At 39.8% G+C, this 18,541-nt stretch overlaps 1 protein-coding gene across 2 annotated transcripts in view; it reads left to right on the forward strand.

The window, feature by feature from the left end:
* The window catches only part of LOC126345189 (uncharacterized), a 78,170-nt gene extending 59,871 nt beyond the window's left edge, over positions 1-18,299 (forward strand). The window contains exons 3-5 of one of the 2 annotated variants that reach the window (XR_007565164.1): positions 745-809; positions 905-936; positions 15,556-18,299. Coding sequence is in view for 1 of the 2 variants with exons in the window: in XM_050002082.1 (XP_049858039.1) it covers positions 745-809; positions 905-936; positions 15,556-15,672 (214 nt within the window). In the remaining variant the exon portion in view is untranslated. The remainder of the gene's footprint in view (positions 1-744; positions 810-904; positions 937-15,555) is intronic. The other variant, XM_050002082.1, reaches the window with a different exon arrangement.
* Positions 18,300-18,541: the final 242 nt, after the last annotated feature.

Below are 18,541 nucleotides of genomic sequence, written 5' to 3' on the forward strand. Positions count from 1 at the left end.
ATAATACACCTTCATTCTGCCAAATCATCAACATATTCTCTCAAATTTTATTTGGTCCTCTTCTGCTTAGTGAGACACCTTCATGGTCATCAGCATTCACTTCAGATAGTTCCATTACACCCTATGTTCATATTAAACTAACGAGCAACAATATGTCCATGTTCATACCTACCACTCGTCTCTCTCCCCTGCAGCCTTGGTGATCATTATTGTTGCAACTGCAGTGCTAAGCACTCCCTCTCCCAGTCTTATGAAGGACTTCAGACATGTCATACTCTAGACAGCTGGGTCATTACTATACTAATCTATTCACACACGCTGAGTAAATATGAAAGAACAGCCTCTGCCCTTTCACACAGTATCACTTTTGACAGGGGGCAGCACTACCAAGGCTTTGAGCATACGGTACTTCTTTGTCTGTATGCTACTCCTGCTCCTAACCATTAGTCCTATGTGGTCCAGATTTGTAAAAGGCCCAAGAGAAAGACTTATCAATCATATATAAGTGGAAAATGTAGTTTAAACACAGTTGGTTATACAAATTTCCCCATTTCATTTTCCTCTAGTTACCATGATCAAACAGCTTTCCTCCTTTCCAAATCCACTCTATTCTTCCCCTTGTCGTTAACTTGGGGGTGTTTTAGCTATTAGGAGAGTGATAAGTTCTGAAAGCTGTAATGTAAAAAATTAGTGTAAAGTGTTTCAGTTCATAATGTACGTAATAAATGTGCAATTAATTTCTAGGGGTGATTCTGACAGTGAAGAAGAGATACCACTAACTCGAAACCAAAGGCGTGAAACTGTGAGAAGTATGAAGATTATTCAACCTTTTTTGTCTTGTTAGACTTTCATAACATATCACTACACTTTCTCCACATACTGAAAAAAACCTATTCATTTTCAGAAATGAAAGGTGTGGCAGCTGGTGATCGATCAGTAAGTTACTCTATTTATTTTGCATAATCCAGTATTATATTTAGAACAGTTATACAAGCCCGTATGAATAAGATAAGATACTTTCACATCAACAAATTCAGAAAATGCTAATCAAATCTTGAAGGTTCACATTATTTCTAGTAAAGACAAAATAAGATAACATGCGTAACTGTGAGATCGTGTAGCAGAACAATGGGTAACACCTGGTGTTATGAAATCCTTCGACATTTATGAATAAAGGAATGAATCCAGCCACACACTTCTATTGCGTGTTGTTCTGGGAAGATGATTAAATGTTTCATGATGATCACTTACTCATTACTGTGTAATCACATTTCTCTTGTAACATAACTGATACTTCATCTGGCTTCTCAAAATAAACTACCTTAATTCCTGCCATCCTGAAGGCATCACATGATTCAATTCGTGTAATGAAAGAACTTAAAAACACAATTTTATGAATTACTGGTTGGTTGTAATAGATCTGTTTCTTAGTTACCTCTGTTAACAGGTTGTCTCTTAGTTTCTTTTGATGGTATGCTGACAGGTACCTTCCTGGACGTATGTCTCCAGTTATGTTTTAATCACAATTTAAAACTGCATTGCCAATGATATTTTAAAATGTTACACTGTTGTATAAAAAATCAAAATAAATGAACTATGCATAAAAGAACATTCCTCAATATAGTAAAAATGACTTGTAAATTTACAAAACAACAAACAAATGGAAACAGTAATTTCTTATGTAGGAAAAAGTAAGTTGATACCACTCCACAGACAAGACGCTACAATGCAGGCAGGCACAGTTATGACACTTACACACAAGCTTTTGGCCACAGCCTTCTCACCCACTCCCACTCCCACCCCCTTGTGGGTGTGGGGGTTAGAATAGGCCCGAGGTATTCCTGTCTGTTGTAAGAGGTGTAGGGTTTGACCTCCATTTTTCAAAACTTTCCCGAAGAGCAAGCCAATTGGGGAAGGGCATCTTACATGGTGCATAGTGTCAATCATGTGCTGAGACCTCTTGCATCCTTCATTGATGTGGATCTGCACTCGGGTGAGGTCACCCACCTGGGTGCAGTTTCCTCCATCCTCTGTACAGTATCGCTTTCTGCACTGCCAACTATAATGGACATATTGGCTCGATGTGTCGGATATCTATCATGGTAGCCAATCCACTGTGGTGGGGCTGCCATGTACCCTGTTGGTTGTAGCCCCCTGATATACAGGGATCACTCTGCTGATGCCTGCACTGTTAACTCCCCATGTATGCCAAGGAGTAGATGGTCGTCGTCCTGGGGCATTGGGACTCCAGGCAATGGCCATTCTGCCAGGTGGCCTTTCCTGTGCCTGGGTGGTGCCAGTGGGGAGGGCCCTGGTCGGAGTGGAGGGCATCAGGGTGGATGACTGCCATGAAGTGTAGTAAGTCATTTCTTGCTAGTGGTTAAACACCAGCAGTTTCTAAGGAGTCAAGATCTACCCAGTAGTTTATAAGCAGTCAAGATCTAACTTCAGTGCTAAGAAATATGACCCCAAATCCCAACCCTCCTTGCCACACCATGGGAGGAAGCCAGCCTAAGGGTGGCAGCGAAGCTTATTCATCCCAGTACCTCGTGTGTAAGTTTGGGGAGGTGGAGGGCTTGTCCAAAATGTGGTCAGGGTCAGTCTTGATCAAAACAGCATCCTCTTCCCAGTCACAGGCACTACTAACCTGTGACAGACTGGGGGATGTTTGTTTCCATCACACCCCATAAAAGCTTAATTACAGTGCAGAGTACCATATTTCACAGGCATCTTCTTTTGAGGTCTGACGATGATCTGCATGCCAATTTAGAGTGGCGAGGTGTCCATTTTGTCTGGCACATCCACCAGGGTCCAAGGGATAATCAGATTGCCACCGGTGCCTTCATCTTGGCCTTTGAGGGTGACATATAACACAAGAAGGTCAACTGCTGACAGGTCTACCACTGTGGCATAAAGCTATATATCTCACCTCCCCCCCCATTGTGGTGCTTTAAGTGCTGGAAGTACGGACATATGTCTTACTGCTGTACTTCCAGCATCGCCTATTGGGATTGTGGACATTCTTCATATCCCAATACTCCCTGTGCCCCACCTCCCATCTGTGTCATATACAGAGGAAGAAAGAAAAATAATGGAATAAAAGACCCTGGACCAACTGACCTGTACTGAAACTAAGAGAAAATATGAGAGGAAACATCCTGTGCATATGACGTCAACCTACGTTGCTGCTGTGACAACATTTCTACCATCTTGTGTTCTACTGTGTATATTTGGTTCTGAGCTGTCAGACTCTGTCTGCCCCCTTTATGGTGGGGGGTACTTACCTCCCTGTTAGTTCTGCACAACATACTTCAGGATCACCCCCCCCCCCCACCCCAATGATTGGGGATGTCAGTCCCTACTTCTCAGCTGGAGAAGAGAAGCTTTAAGTCTTATTCAGCTCCTCTCGCCAGGAAGAGATCCCATGTTGGGCCACTCCCTTCCCAGGTTCCTACCAGTGGCAAAGCTGATACCTGCCAGTGGCTGAAGCAACCACAGGTAGCTGGTCATAGGGCTTCAGTCCTCCTCAGTCCCTGAAACTGAATCAGTGAAGCCCTCCCAACCAGACAAACCTAAGGAGCAGTGAGAGAAACCTACAAAGAAAAAGACCCACATAAACCAAGGCACTGTGGTGGCACCCACACCACCACTACCTAGAAGCTATGTGTCTGAGGATGAGGTGGAGATTCTGGTGTCTGCTGAGGACCTAGATCTTGCTGGGCCCTCAGACACAATGGACATTATTGCACAGGTACTCATCTGGTCGCAGCAGGTGACCATGAGGCATATACTGCCTCACTGAGTGTTTCATGCCTTCCCATTCTCATGATCACGTAATCCTCCAGTGGAATTGTGGCATTTTTTCCACCACCTGGCTGAGCTATGGCAACTGTTAAGCTTTACACCTACTTTCTGCATTGCCGTCCAGGAAACCTGGTTCCCGCCAATGTGGACCCCTGCCAGCTGTGGCTATAAGGGATATTGCAGGAACCATAGTGACTGTAATAGTGCCAGGTGGAGTTTGTGGCTCTGAACTCAGTATATAGTGAACCTGTGCCCCTTCAAACCCCTCTTGAAGCTGTGGCTGTCAGGATAAGGGCGGCACAGGAAATAACTGTGTGCACTGTATATCTTCCTCCAGATGATGCAGTACCCCTGAGCATATTGGCTGCACCGATTGATCAACTCCCTAAACCTTTCCTACTATTGGAATATTTTAATCCTCTTAACCCCTTGTGGGGTGGCACCAGGCTTAGTGGCTGAGGTGGGGAGGTCAAAAATTTACTGTCATAACTGCCTCTTAAATACAGGTGCCCCCCCCCCCCCCCCCCACATTTCAGTGTGGCACAGGACACATATTCGGCCATTGATCTCTTGGTTTGCAGTCCTGGCCTTCTCACATCTATCCACTGGAGAGCACATGATGACCTGTGTGGTAGTGACCACTTCCCCATCTTCCTGTCACTCCCCTGGCATCATGCCCACAGATGCCTACTGAGATGGACTTTAAAGAAGGCAGATTGGGAAGCTTCACCTCTGCTGCCAATACTGAATCTCCCCCACATGGTACCATCGATGTTGTGGTTGAGCAGATCACTACAATGATAGTTTCTGCGGTGGAAAACGTGATTCCTTGTTCTTTAGGGAGCCCCTGGCGAAAAACAATCCCTGGGTGGTTGCCGGAAGTTGCTGAGGCAATTAAAAAGCATCAGCAAGCTCTACAGTGACATAAGCGACACCGTCCCTAGAGAATCTAATATTTTCTAAGGGGCTCTGTACCCACATTTGCCAGCTTATAAAATGACGGAAACAGGAGGGTTGGGAGAGGTATGTGTCGACCATTGGATGCCATATGTTACCTTCCCAAGTCTGCATGAAAGATCACATCTTTTTTGGTACCAGACACCAACAGGTGTCCCTGGCATTAAAATCAATGGCATGTTATCTACTTGTGCAAACATGATTGCCGAGCACTTTGTTGAGCACTATGCTTGAGCCTCTGCATCAGAGAACTACCCCCTAGCCTTGTGCAGCCACAAACGGCAGATGGAAAGAAAGTCCTCTCGTTAACTACACACCACAGTAAACCCTGTAATGCCCCATTTACTGAGTGGGAGCTCCTCAGCGCCCTAGCACATTGCCCCAACAGAGCTCCTGGGCCAGACTGTATCCACAGTCAGATGATTAAACATCTCTCGTCTGATTACAAGCAACATCTCCTCATCATCTGAACACAGATCAAGCATGAAAACAGCAAGAAAGTATATGAAACTGTGAAAGAAGCAAAATAGAAACAATGAATGGTCAAAGCTCAAGATGTGCAACATTGAGGAATGTGTAAGTATCATGGTTGAGTTGTTGGAGTGTTACAATGTGAAGTGGGAGATCTGAGTTGAAACATCCCTCATGTCCCATATCCTTTTTTATTTTTTTTTCCAAAAAATTATAAACTTTCCATCTGATCATTAATGTTATCTCCTTTTGTAGTCTTGACAGTTGTCATGCTATACATTGGTTATTTTGATTCTGCTTCTATTTTCACAGTTCAGTACAAAATCTTTCTGTTTTTGTGCTTGATCTGTGTTTTTGACAGGCTATGCAATGGGCCATCTTATCACAAAATCTGATTGGGGTGGGGGTGTTACAATGGGGAGTTTATCTTGTTGGAAGCAAAACATGAGATGGATGTAACAAGAACGAGATGAAAGTAGACTAGTGCAAGCAAAAAAGGCATTATTGGGCAAAATAACTGTACATATTAAATGTAATTCTTAATTTGAGAAAGAAATTTCTGAAAGTGTAGGCCTGGAACACAGCACTCTATGGTAGTAGATCACTGACACTGAGAAAAATGTAAAGGAAGATAACTGAACCATTTGAGATATGCTACTGTAGAATGATCTTAAAATTGAGGTAGACTAGTAAGATAAGAAATGGGTGGTTTTCTGTAGAACTGGCAAGGAAAGAAACATGAACAAAACATGGGCAAGAAGGGACAGATGATATGATGTATTAAGAGGTCCTGAAATAACTTCCATGGTACTAGAGAGGGCTTCAAGATAGTAAAAATGGTAGTGGATGACAGATTGGAATACATGCAGCAAACAACTGAGGATGTTGGTGCAAATGCAGCCCTGGGATGAAGGGCTTCGTAAAAGAGTGGAATTTATAGTGGGCCACACAGAACCATGAAAAACAACTGCAAATTTTATATCAAAATGTAAAAGAATTTTCTGTCCAATACCTTGTGTGCAGTATAAGTACTGGCAAAAGCTTTTTATGGACAAGTAAATAAATAAACATTATGCTGTGTAGCTCTAATGCAATTGGCCTAAACATAAAAATAATGGCAAGATTTAATACAGCAAGCTTGAAAATAGGCATGATAGTAAATTAAAACCAAACTAAAATAATAAGCAATATTAAAAAAGAAAATTGTACTATTTTTGAATAAAATCATAGAACCAACAAGTGTACTCATAATTAGGGTAGTTGAATATAATGAGTGCATACCAGGAAGAGAAATGAGCAGAGGAATGAAACTATCTTAGAGTGCTTTTGGTTATCTCTACAGCGTTATGAAAACTATGCTTCTAATAAACATAGTAGGTCTAGCAGTAGCAGTAGTAGTAGTAGTAACAGCAGCAGCAATAGTGAAAGTGCACAGTTTATAGAAAAAGAAATTTTATATTAACATTCACATACTTGCAGATACAATTTTACAAGGACTGGCCTGGCAGTTCACCATGAACTCATAGCAGGAACCGTCTTGGCATTTTCGTGAAGTAATTTACACACACTAGAGAGAAACTAAATCGGAATAGTCAAATGGAGTTTGGAGTGTCCATCACCCTGATTCATGCTTTTAAAACAGCACAACCTCATTTGGTTTTGTAAAGGTTATTTAATAATGTAAATAGCTAGTGCTACACTGTTAATTAATTTATTTATACTAATGACTTCACAGACATTATTTCATAATGTAACACAACACACTATCAGATGACACCAGGACCACAATGACAATTTTGGGTTTCCAGTTTGTGTACCACAAATTCCCTTTTACATGTTTGGAAAATTTAGTCAGCATTCCTCCATAATGAGTGAGAGGCCAAACTCGGAAAGATGATGTTAGTATGTCCCACTGGAGAGCATGGGAGTAATCTTTTCCAGAAAAAGAGGAAAAAAAATGTTATAGTTAAACAGTGTTTCATGAAATACCAGAAATTTGTTACTAACACACTAATTTAAGTCATGAAACAACTACTGATTACACTTAAATGATCTGTAGCAAAAGATATTAACTATAAATGGTCAAAATAAATTAGGGGATTATTACATACACAAAACTAAGCACAAAATTAGACCTGGTGCTATATTCCTTAAGACTGAGGGCCAAACTTTCTCTTTTATGGAAATGCAGGTTATACTCATGCATGTTAATGGTAATTAGGCAAAAATGAAAATAAAATGAATTTAAGGCGGCAGATGGCAAAACAAGAGAGGAAGTAAAGAGATCCCAGTTTGCTTCATTACAGGTTGTTGATATTGTCATACAGAGTATATTTAAGATAAGAAATCACGGGCATCTTAAATGAGTTAATAACAAGATTATTAGTTAGGAACACTGTTTCTGAATACTTTGCAATTATAACATATGAAAGTGAATGAATGGACAAACTCCTAAAAAGGTTTAGTGAACTGTATATGTGACACAGAAAGTGGAAAGGGGCCTCTCATAAAACACTTTGGATTTTGAGGTATTGTAATTCTTATGTTCAGCATTAAACTCGGAACAATCTGAAGAAAGGGAAAAAAAAAAAAAAAAAAAAAAAAATCTGTCTCTATATTTAAGTGAATTACAATAGATTGAATATTGATGGTGGAAATAGGTGTTTTGAGATAGTATGTTTTAAAGTTTCACTTAATTACCATTGTTTATTTTGGCATGTTCAAGAAATAAATTCTACATATGTACATTACCTCAAAATATCCATTGCCAAATGGTGCAGATGTTTTTAAGTTAACATTACACATTAGCAGTTAACCCCTTCAGACCTACGGCAAATTACAGTACACAGATTTTAAAATTGAGAATATTACTGTACCCGGCACATCTCATTTTTGGCAAAATATTGCTATTTTTGCACTGTCATGGCAACTTTTAGATCAAATTTTCATTCTGACCCATTTATGGGACCAAAATTTTTAATTTATAAAACCTCCAAAATAGATTACTTGAGGTCCATGTTTATAGTCATCAAAGGATTTGATTTTCTACTTCTAAAATATTTTTGAGCCTTCTTTTATTCTGGAATATCCGGCTAATCAGTTTCTATGTCCGGATCCTCATTGTCACCGATTTGTATTTCTGGTTCTGGTTGTACTTGGACACAGAATGTCTCTTTGCAATAGGTCCTGATGTTTTTGAAGAGAGAACTTTTTTGTTGTCTGGCCATCCCTGCTGGAATTACTGCATCAGAAAACCCTTCACATCCATTTTCTTTGGGACAGATGCAGTGCATAAAGTTTTGCTAAGAACACTACCCTATTAGCTAAAGATAAACTGAAACTGAATTTAATTAGTTGTCTGAGGTACTTTATTATTATTACTTTTCTTACAGAGACCTAGCCACTTCTCGGTATTCATGGCAACTTCACATTTCACATTTTACATTTCTAGTGGCAACAGCACAGTTAATGTGTGTTGCAGGTGTAGATTTTTGTTGCTACAGTAATATCAGCTGTCATTTAGTGTTTATAAGGCCGCCAGCTGCAAATTGGTAACATGCATAGACATTGACAACTGTCATGTAGAAAGGGACCACTAGTCTTTTTTGGTATTATTATACTCACAAAATGTTGTTTAATGTAAAACTAATCTGAGCTTCTTAAAATCTCTATAAAATTTAGTAGATATTATTTCATGAAACACTCCTTACACAGCTGAGAGATTCAGAAAAGGGGCCTCTTGTTGGGCCAACATTATTTCCCCATAATGACAAGAGGTCTGTTTTCAGAACATACTTTTAGTGATATTATTGACTCCTGTTAGATTCAAACAACTTTCAAATAGATATGAACATGTGCAGACTGAATTAAATTATTAAAGTATATAAAAAGTGAAGGTATGTGTGTTAAACATTTTTGCTTGTACTGAAAATTTTACTTCAACAAGAGGTCCTTCTGCTATCTGTGTTTCACATATACAAGATGTAACAATAATGGTGTGGGCAAAATTTTAGTGTGTTTTTGTGTGACAAATATGTCAAAAGTGCACTGTTTTCCCACAAGGGTCCATCACTAATTTGACACTAGTGATCTAACAATGTTCATAACATAGTAGTTTGAACACCATCTTTGAACATGACTAGTGTCAAAACCTTCAGAAACTCCTAGTGGAGAAATGATGCACCTGTGACATTTTTGTTGCCTAAAAAAGTTTACCTTTTCAAAAAGTCTAAAATGGAAAGAAACTTCCACATGGGAAAAATATATTAAAAACAAAGATTCCAAGACTTACCAAGCAGGAAAGTGTTGGTAGACAGGCGCAATAAAAAAAAACACAAACACACACACAAAATTTTATGTGTGTGTGTGTGTGTGTGTGTGTGTGTGTGTGTGTGTGTGTGTGTGTGTTTGTGTGTGTTTGCTGCATACATCACTTCCTGTGGAAGGAACCCACTCTGGGGGTAAGAACCATCTCAAAGGGTGGATGGGTGGACATGAAAACAAAGGGTGGCTCACATTGTGCAAATAGCCACATTAAAATTCATCCAGTATTGAACAATGAGAGCGCGTGATGAGTTGCAACAAACTTCACACATAAAGTCAAACTTTTCAGACTTTTCTTTGCTTACAACACTAAATGATGAAAGGAAAAATGACATCTTTATTATTAATTCTGTTAATGCCACACTTCGGAGGCAATATCTGCTTATACCACTGGATGTCCGACAAAATTACGCTGAGGTGACAGAAGTCGTGGGATAGCAACATGAATGTGCACATACACAGATGGCGGTAGCATCGTGTACACTAGGTATACAGGGCCAGTACACTGGTGGAGCTCTCATTTGTACTCAGGTCATCCATGTGAACATGTTTCTGATGCCATTATGGCCACATGATGTAAATTAAGAGGCTTTGAATATGGAATGGTAGTTGGAGCTAGATGCTCAAGTCATAGTTTGGGAATTCAGTATTCCGAGATCCTCAGTGTCAAGACGGTGCCAAGACTACCAAATTTCAGGCCTTGCCTCTCGCCACAGGCAACACAGTGGCTAATCGTTTTCACTTAACACCAAAGAGCTGTGGCATTCACGTAGAGTTGACAGTACTAACAGACAACCAACACAGCACAAAATAACACAGATATCAATGAGGGAAGTATGTACACACATCCGTTAGGAAAGTGTGGCAAAATTTGGCATTAATGGGCTATGGCAGTAGAAGTCCTACAATATTACCTTTGCTAACAGTACAACATTACCCACAGTGCATCTCCTGGGCTCATGACCATATCAGTTGGATCCTAAATTACTGGAAAACTGTGGCCTGGTAAGATGAGTCCCAATTTCAGTTGATAAAAGCTGACAGTAGAGTTAAAGTATGGCACAGACCCCACAAAGTTAGGGACCCAAGTTGTCAAAAAAAAGTACTGTGCAAGCTGGTGGTCGCTCTATAATGGCGTGGGCTGTGTTTACATAGTAAGGCCTGGGTCCTGGGTCCTGGGTCCTGGGTATGTTGGAGTACTTGGAGGCCACTTACTCGTTCATTGCCTTCATGTTCCCAAACAGTGGAATTTTTATGGTTGACAGTGCACCATGCCATGAGGCACAATTGTTTGTGACTGGTTTGAAGAACATTCTGGGCAATTTTAGTGAATGGTTTGGCCACCCATGTTGCTTGACATGAATTCCACTGAACAATTATGGGGCATAATGAAGAGGTTTGTTCGTGCACAAAATCCTACACTGGAAGCACTTTCACAGTTATGGATGGCTACAGAGGCAGCAGGGCTCAGTATTTCTGCAGGGGACTTGCAATGTTTTGTTGAGTCCATACCTTGCTGAGTTTCTGCACTCTGTTGGGCAAAAGGTGGTCTGACATCGCATTATGAGGTATCCAGTGACTTTTGTCACCTCTGTCTGTGTCATTGTATGACACACAGTTCAGGAGATATGTCGTCATAAATATGGCATTGCCTGAAAATGAAACTGCAGCACAAATTTGGTTGGAGATAGAGGTGAAATATGTGCATCAAGATATGTGAACTATAAGTTTATAAGCTACTACAGCCATTGCCATGCTGAACAAAATAACTTCGAATATTAGGCCATGTTACAAAATGTTAAAGCAACTAAACTTTCAAAGTTTCAGCAGACTCGGAGTGGTCCTGTTCAAGGTGGCTAACTGCTAGATACTGGTGAATACACTCCCTTACATAATGTCTATTTTGGTAATTTGGTGGCTACCAGCTTGATGTATGTTGGATGTCATTGGACAATTTGAAGAAAGATTGTTATGTAGAGGATGCTTGTATGATAGGTTATTGCCTGTGCTGCTTTGGTGAGTGATTGGAAGACAAATACAGTAGGTGATTCGCAGATAACAGCTTATTGGCAGGCTATTGCTTGTGTCACTCTAGTAATTGATGCTAGGCAAATCCTAATGGTGATTGTTTGGCAGTAGCAAATCAGCAGCATGTGTCAAAGGGTTAGTGCTTTCCTGCAGTGAAGCATTACAGCCTCAAGGCAGTTCTCTCATGGCCACTGTACACCTGAGTCAAGTGGTGGTGGTAGTGCTGCTGGTGGGCAAACACACATGGTCTGCCAGGCTGGAGGCACTGACAGCCAGCCCATGGGTAATTTGTAGCCATCCTCCCTGTTCTTGGTGTTAGTGTTTGATTATTTCAATAGCCTCTCATATTCCACTACTGTTGAGCGAGCATGCAAGGTCCTTGAGAATTGATAGAATGGCCTCATTCTAGGTAGTGTGCATGCTACAGCTGACTTTTTGTTTTGTTTTAGCCATAGGTAACATTCATCCTCAGTTTCAGGAGTGCAAATAGGTTTTCCAGTTTCACTGACACAGACTTCACTGCATTCACACCCAAATTTTTGGATGTCTGCAGTGTGGAAAGTATCCACAAGATTCTTAGGGGGCTTCAACAGATCTCTCATCTTGTGGCCACTTTGGAATATGGGTTTAACTTCTCCATGATGGAGAACCTTGCCTACACAGTCACTGACACCTCTCATAGAAGGTATGATGGCAATAGGGTAACAAGACAACAGGAAGAGTTTCTTGTGTATCAACTATATCTGCTGTATCTCATAGCTCATTACACGTCTGACATACATTTGTATGGAATGTTGTCTGGAGCTCATTCAATTCATTTTGTATATGGTTAGTGTCGCTAATCTGGTAGCTTGGGCTGTAAGCATACATAGCACAGTGTTATTTTGTGCTGGACAGTGATGCAAATCTGCATGCAGGTATCCATTGGCGTGCATCAGTTTCCCTTGGAACTTATTTCCTACTTTGCTGCTAGATTTTCTGCACATCTCCACATCCACTAAAGGAATCACTGTTTTTTCACATTTCCATTGTGAACTGCATGTTCTCACATAGCTGTTGGGGTTCTTGTCAAATCAGGGTACTTCTGCTTCCCCATGTGACCATACGATGAATGTATTGTCCATGTACCTCAGGCAACAGCGTGGGCTCAATGGATTTAGAGCAGTATGTTCAAAAGCTTCCATGAATATGTCAGATGATACAGATGAAAGGGGGACACCCATTACCATTCTGTCTGATCATTAAATTTTAACTGCCAACTAAACTATGTTGATCAAAAGCACAACTGGGCAAGCTCACGGATGTCTGGTGATATTTACTCCTGTAGGATGTTGACAGTTTCAGCTAAATGCACATTGGTAAACAACAGTTTTATGTCAAAGCTGAGTGCAAGATGGGTAGCTAGAACTTGCTGTTCACATATAAGCTGGATGAAATGCATCCTTAACAAGACTCCCTGTGGCTAACCAGACTGCATGATTGTGAACCTTTGATACTCCATATATTGTGTGAGGCACTGGAAGCATTTAAACTTTTCTGTGATGCTCCAGCACATACTAACAGAGGATATTATACAAGGAATTCAAGTGTCACTCTAGAAACTGCCTCAAGTAGAAGCAGAGAAGATCCAAAAAGTAACAGTTAGAATCCTGCAGCATACATAGTGTGACTTTCTTCAAGTGAGACATTCTGCTTCAGAGACTAAGTGGACAAAGGCAATACTGCAGTAGTATTGGACGTAACATTATATGAAGCCAAAATAAATGAGTTGCTGTTTGACTCCATATACAAAGTACTTAAAACTGACTCCACAGAGAACACACTGAGGCAGGCACAAGCCCCTCTGAAGAGTTTGAGTCAGTTGTTGTAGCTTGGGGGCTCATGTTGAAAATTCCAGAGCTGCCAATAATATATGGACTGTCAAAATGTTTCACAAGGAAAGCTGTCCTTGGATACTGGTTGTCAATGGGATGAACTAGCCATATATTAGTGCAAAAATATCTGGCCCACAAACTGAGCAGTCTAGTTGGCCACACATAGTATAAACATTTCATCCACCTTATATGGGAACAGCAAGTACTATTAATGGATCTTATGGTTAGCTTTGACATAAAATTTTTGTTTACCAATGTGCCCACAGCTGAAACCATAAACACCCTGCAGGAGCTAATCCATAAGACATCTGTGTTCTGGTGCAATTGTGTTTATCAACATTTTTTAGTTGGCAGGGCAAATTTTATGAGACAAACAGAATGTAAAGGGCTTTCCCTCTCACCTGTAGCAGCCAAAATATTCATGGAAGCTTTCGAATGGCTAAATTCCATGTCACTGCACCTACACTCCTAGCACAATTTTGTAGAAGGCACATTCATCATGTGACTGCTCGAGGAAACAGAACTATGCAAATTTCATGAGCACCTAAACATCTTATATAAGAACAGACATTTCACTCTACAAATGGAAAACAACTGAGAGATTACTTTTCTGGATGTGGAGGTGTACAGAACACCTAGCAGTAAACTAAGACGGTCTACAGGAATCGTCAAGGACAGATGAATACTGTGCTATGTATGCTGACAGCCCAAGCTCACTGGATTAGTGATGTTAACCATGTAGACAAGGTTCTACATTGCAGAGGAATTAAACCCATATGCCAGTGGCCCACAAGATCAGAGATGTGTTGAGGCCCACTTAGGATCCTGTGGCTGCTCTCCATACTGAGAGACTCTATGAACATTGGTGTGATTGTGGTGAAGTCTACATTGGTCAAACCAGAAGATCCATTAGCATTTGAATGTAGGAGCATGAATGTTACATATAACAGGGAAAGAATAAACAGTTGGCCTTTCTATCAGTTTTCAAGAACTGTGTGAACTTGCTCAGCAGCCTTGAATGTTGCAGCAGAAAATAAGAGGGTGTTGAAATAATCAAATACTTTAACAACATCATCAGGAAGGATGGCTAAAAGCTACCTATGGCATAGCTGCCAGTGGTTCCAGCCTGGTGGACCATTTATTTTCACCAGCCAGCAGCATTTAACAGCACAAACAATGGCCCTGAGAGAGGGGCTGTGTGGTCTTGGTGCTTTGCTGCAGGAAAAAATTACTACCTGGACACAAGATGCTGATTTGTTATTGCCTATCAATGGGAGATTTGTCTAAATCACTTACTAAGTAGCATCATATCATTATGTGACAGCAGCCATGTAACCAAAATAGAATTAATATAAGTGTAGACATTCACCAGTATCCAGCAGTGACCTGCCATGAAGAGGGCTGCAGATAATCAAAGCATTGGTAATTTAGTTTCTTTGGTGTTTTATAGTGATGTGGCCTAATAGCTTAAATTATTTTATTCAAAGTGTGTGAAATATATTAAATATATGTGAACTACAAGACATGTTCAGATGCAGACAGCCATGATAAAAAGCTCCTGCTAAACCCATGGATACTTTGTATATATTACTTACTGTCTGAAAATAAATACTGTGGAAGTAAGAAACAGCAACCTCCTAGTAGGGTGAGATGATAATGTGAAGAGAAAAGGGGGAAGGATGAGATGGGCACAGGTAATTGGAGGAAGAAATGGATGGAGAGAGGGAGAGGAAGAAATAGAGAAAGGGAAGATGAGGAGATACAGGGAAGAGGTAGGAGCAGGTGGACACAGAGAGAGGGCAGGGACAGTTGGACGGAAAAGAGTGGGTGGGTGGGTGGTGGAGGGGGGGACTAATAGAACTAGAATAAATATGTACTTGGGTATTGTTGGGAACTCATTTTTTATATAAAAAGTCCTTTGTGGCTCCAGAAATATATCGTTATACGCTTAGGAAATGAACTACCCTCATGTTCAAAGCACTTCACTTATTAAGTTACCTATGGAATTATTGAAGGCATTTAATTTAGTTTAAACATATACTTGATATACTACTAAAATACAGTTGAAATGGCTAATGACAAATTTGTTTCTGTTCAGATTCTGATGTCTCTAAGACGCAATGATGTGACATCTCGACTAGTTCGTCGCAAAACTACAGTGATTGATAGAAGAAGCAGCAACAGACGTGTCCCTGATGATGAAGAAAAACCTTAATTTTTAACAGGCAGACAGCGTTTTCCTTTATTGAATCTCTTCTGTACTGTTGTATGAATTCAGAGTTAGTATTATGACTTTGTGCACCTAAAATAAAATAAACTAAACTAGTTTTTGGGGGGGTTCAGTTACTACACAGTTCTTGTAGAGTCTTATGAACATACATGAATGTGAAGCCTGAATTTTGTACATAAGTGCTGAATCCAATTAAAAACAAAGAAAATTTTTGTAAGATTAGATTAGTAGGATGTTCGTACACTTTAAATAGAATTTCCTTTAAAATATTTGAAAAAATTACCATTGTGTCTTCTAAATGTTGGTGAGTTAACTCAGTGTACAATCCAGTTCTCAAGTCAAAGTATTAAGTCATTTACATACATAGCAAACAACAGTGGTTAAGTATCATGTAATAGTTGTGATAGTGCATAGTAAAAATGCACTGGTTAGAAAAATATCAAAGAGGAATTAATGAGTACAATAAACTGAATATCTGACAGGCTTAATTATTTGAAAACAAAAGGAATAAATCAGTGAATATGAAGAACACTGTGATGGAACTGTTATTTGGTACATCCCAAATAATACACTACACAGTAAAACATTGTGTTGAAATGTTAACAGAACAGATTAGCTAAACTGGTTATCATTAGAAAGTGTCACTAGCATGAAATTTAACAAGTGAGTGTACTGTATTTAAAAAGACAAAGTACTAGTGGAATGATTATGCTGACAAACTCTCCAAGGCAAAATCAAAATAGTATTCAGTAAAAAGCTTTTCCTTTTTACAGCATAAAGTTATGTGTGTAATTGATAGTGGAAATAAAATGTGTGAAATGTTTGGTAATGTATTGGTGCATTCTTCTGAGGCATTAAATTAGTCAAAGAAATATATTAAAATATTCTTAACTTGCATCAGAAACTGCTCATGTGTGCTGTATTTATTACTGACAGTGATTTATCACCTCATTCAAATAAAGTGTTATACTTTTACGTGGTAATGTAGGACTTGTATTCTGATAGAAAGAAAGTCAGCTGCTTACCTTGTTCAGATAGTCAGAAATTGTATGTACAGAAATTGTATTTGTGTTATATTAGTGAAAGTTAGACTATTAATTAAAAGTGAAAGTGTGTCACAAAATGGACCATTATATGGTACATTGATTTATTCTGAAAGCTTGGATTTGCAAATAGCAATATGCTATTGCAGTACCTGTGTTAACATGACTTACAATGTAATGCACATTCAAAGGAACAGACACTGCAGCAACTACAGCTGTTATGAAAACTATGATCAGCTGTATGATGAAATGTGGTTGTCTATGTGGCTATCAGCGCATGATTCACAGCCAAACCCAAACTGCTGTGCGCCTACAACCTATACTCATACATCCATTATGTGTATTCTTGTACTCCATTTGAACAGGCCTTCAAAGGTCCAATGGTACTGACCAGCCGCCATGTCATCCTCAGCCCACAGGCGTCACTGGATGCGGATATGGGGGGGGGGGGGGGGGGGGTCGGCATGCAGTCAGTCAGTACACTGCTCTCCCGGTTGTATGTCAGTTTCAGACCAGGCTGCTACTTCTCAGTCAAGTAGCTCCTCAGTTTACCTCAAAAGGGTAGAGTGCACCCCACTTGCCAAAAGCACGGCAGACCAGATGGTGACTTATCCAAGCAAGCCCAAGTAGCTCAGCCCAACAGCACTTAAATTTGGTGATCTGACGGGAACTGGTGTTACCCTTGCGGCAAGGCCATTGGCGCATTCTCATACAGGCACGATAATTTTACTTAAGTCACTTGCCTGATGTTGGCAGATAAATACAATATTGCAGTGCCCGTGTTAATCCAAATTACAATGTAAAGTTCCTTTGTACATTCAGGCACTTTACTTCGTAATTCAGATTAACACAGGCACTCCAATATCATATTTATCTGCTAACAGTGGGCATGCAACATTAAAGTAAATTTGTCTTTCCTGGATGGAAATATACATAATGGACGTAAGAGTACAGGTTGTAGACGTAAGGTTGATGACAGGGAAGTGTAGGTCTGGCTGTCAGTTGTGCTTGGATAGCCAAGTAGTAAGGTGACAGCCTGTGAAAAGCACAAATTTTCATTGTCATCATTCCATTATACTGCTGATGGTAGTCCCTATCCCTATATGAAACTGTGAATACATTTCATTTAGATAGTAAAGTATGCTTTTAAATTTATTTCTTCTGTTCATACCCATTTGGTGCCTTATAAATGTTGTAATACTTGTGAAAGCATTTCACACCTGAGAGTACTACCTGACTATGAATATCACGAACAGATAAGGCTGTGAAGTATCTTAAAAAAAATTAAAAAAAATAATAAATAATACTGTTGGGTGGTAATATAAACTTGATTACAAGCCCAGAAAACTGAATATTAGATTGCTCCAAGAAAGATTGAGAAGTGTCAGCATAAAAGCTGCACTTAATTTTTGTTTTATACTCACATGCATAACAACCAATGAAAACCTAATTCCTGTTGGTATCCCAAAACCGCGGACATTTAAATACATTGACATGCAAGCTTGAAGAATCAGACTTGAAGACTGTTACCAATGAGTTGAAAATAAAGTGAGAGACTGATCACTTGAACCAATGTGTTTAATAACTTAGCTATAGCAATATGACGGCAATGGCATAACATAAATGTAAGTGCAATGATAATATATTCAGGACAATGAAGTAGTGTCACTAATCTCCCATATCCTCACCACCCTGGTCAATTTCCAGTAGGCTAAGCAGCTGGCTTAATAACTCCCCTTAAATCTATGGCTACAAGGATGACAGACCTTGGTAGCCAATCTTAACCTGTTTGTAATTATTTTAATCTTACC

This window comes from Schistocerca gregaria, chromosome 1 (genome assembly GCF_023897955.1).
Source record: "Schistocerca gregaria isolate iqSchGreg1 chromosome 1, iqSchGreg1.2, whole genome shotgun sequence".
NCBI lineage: Eukaryota > Metazoa > Arthropoda > Insecta > Orthoptera > Acrididae > Schistocerca > Schistocerca gregaria.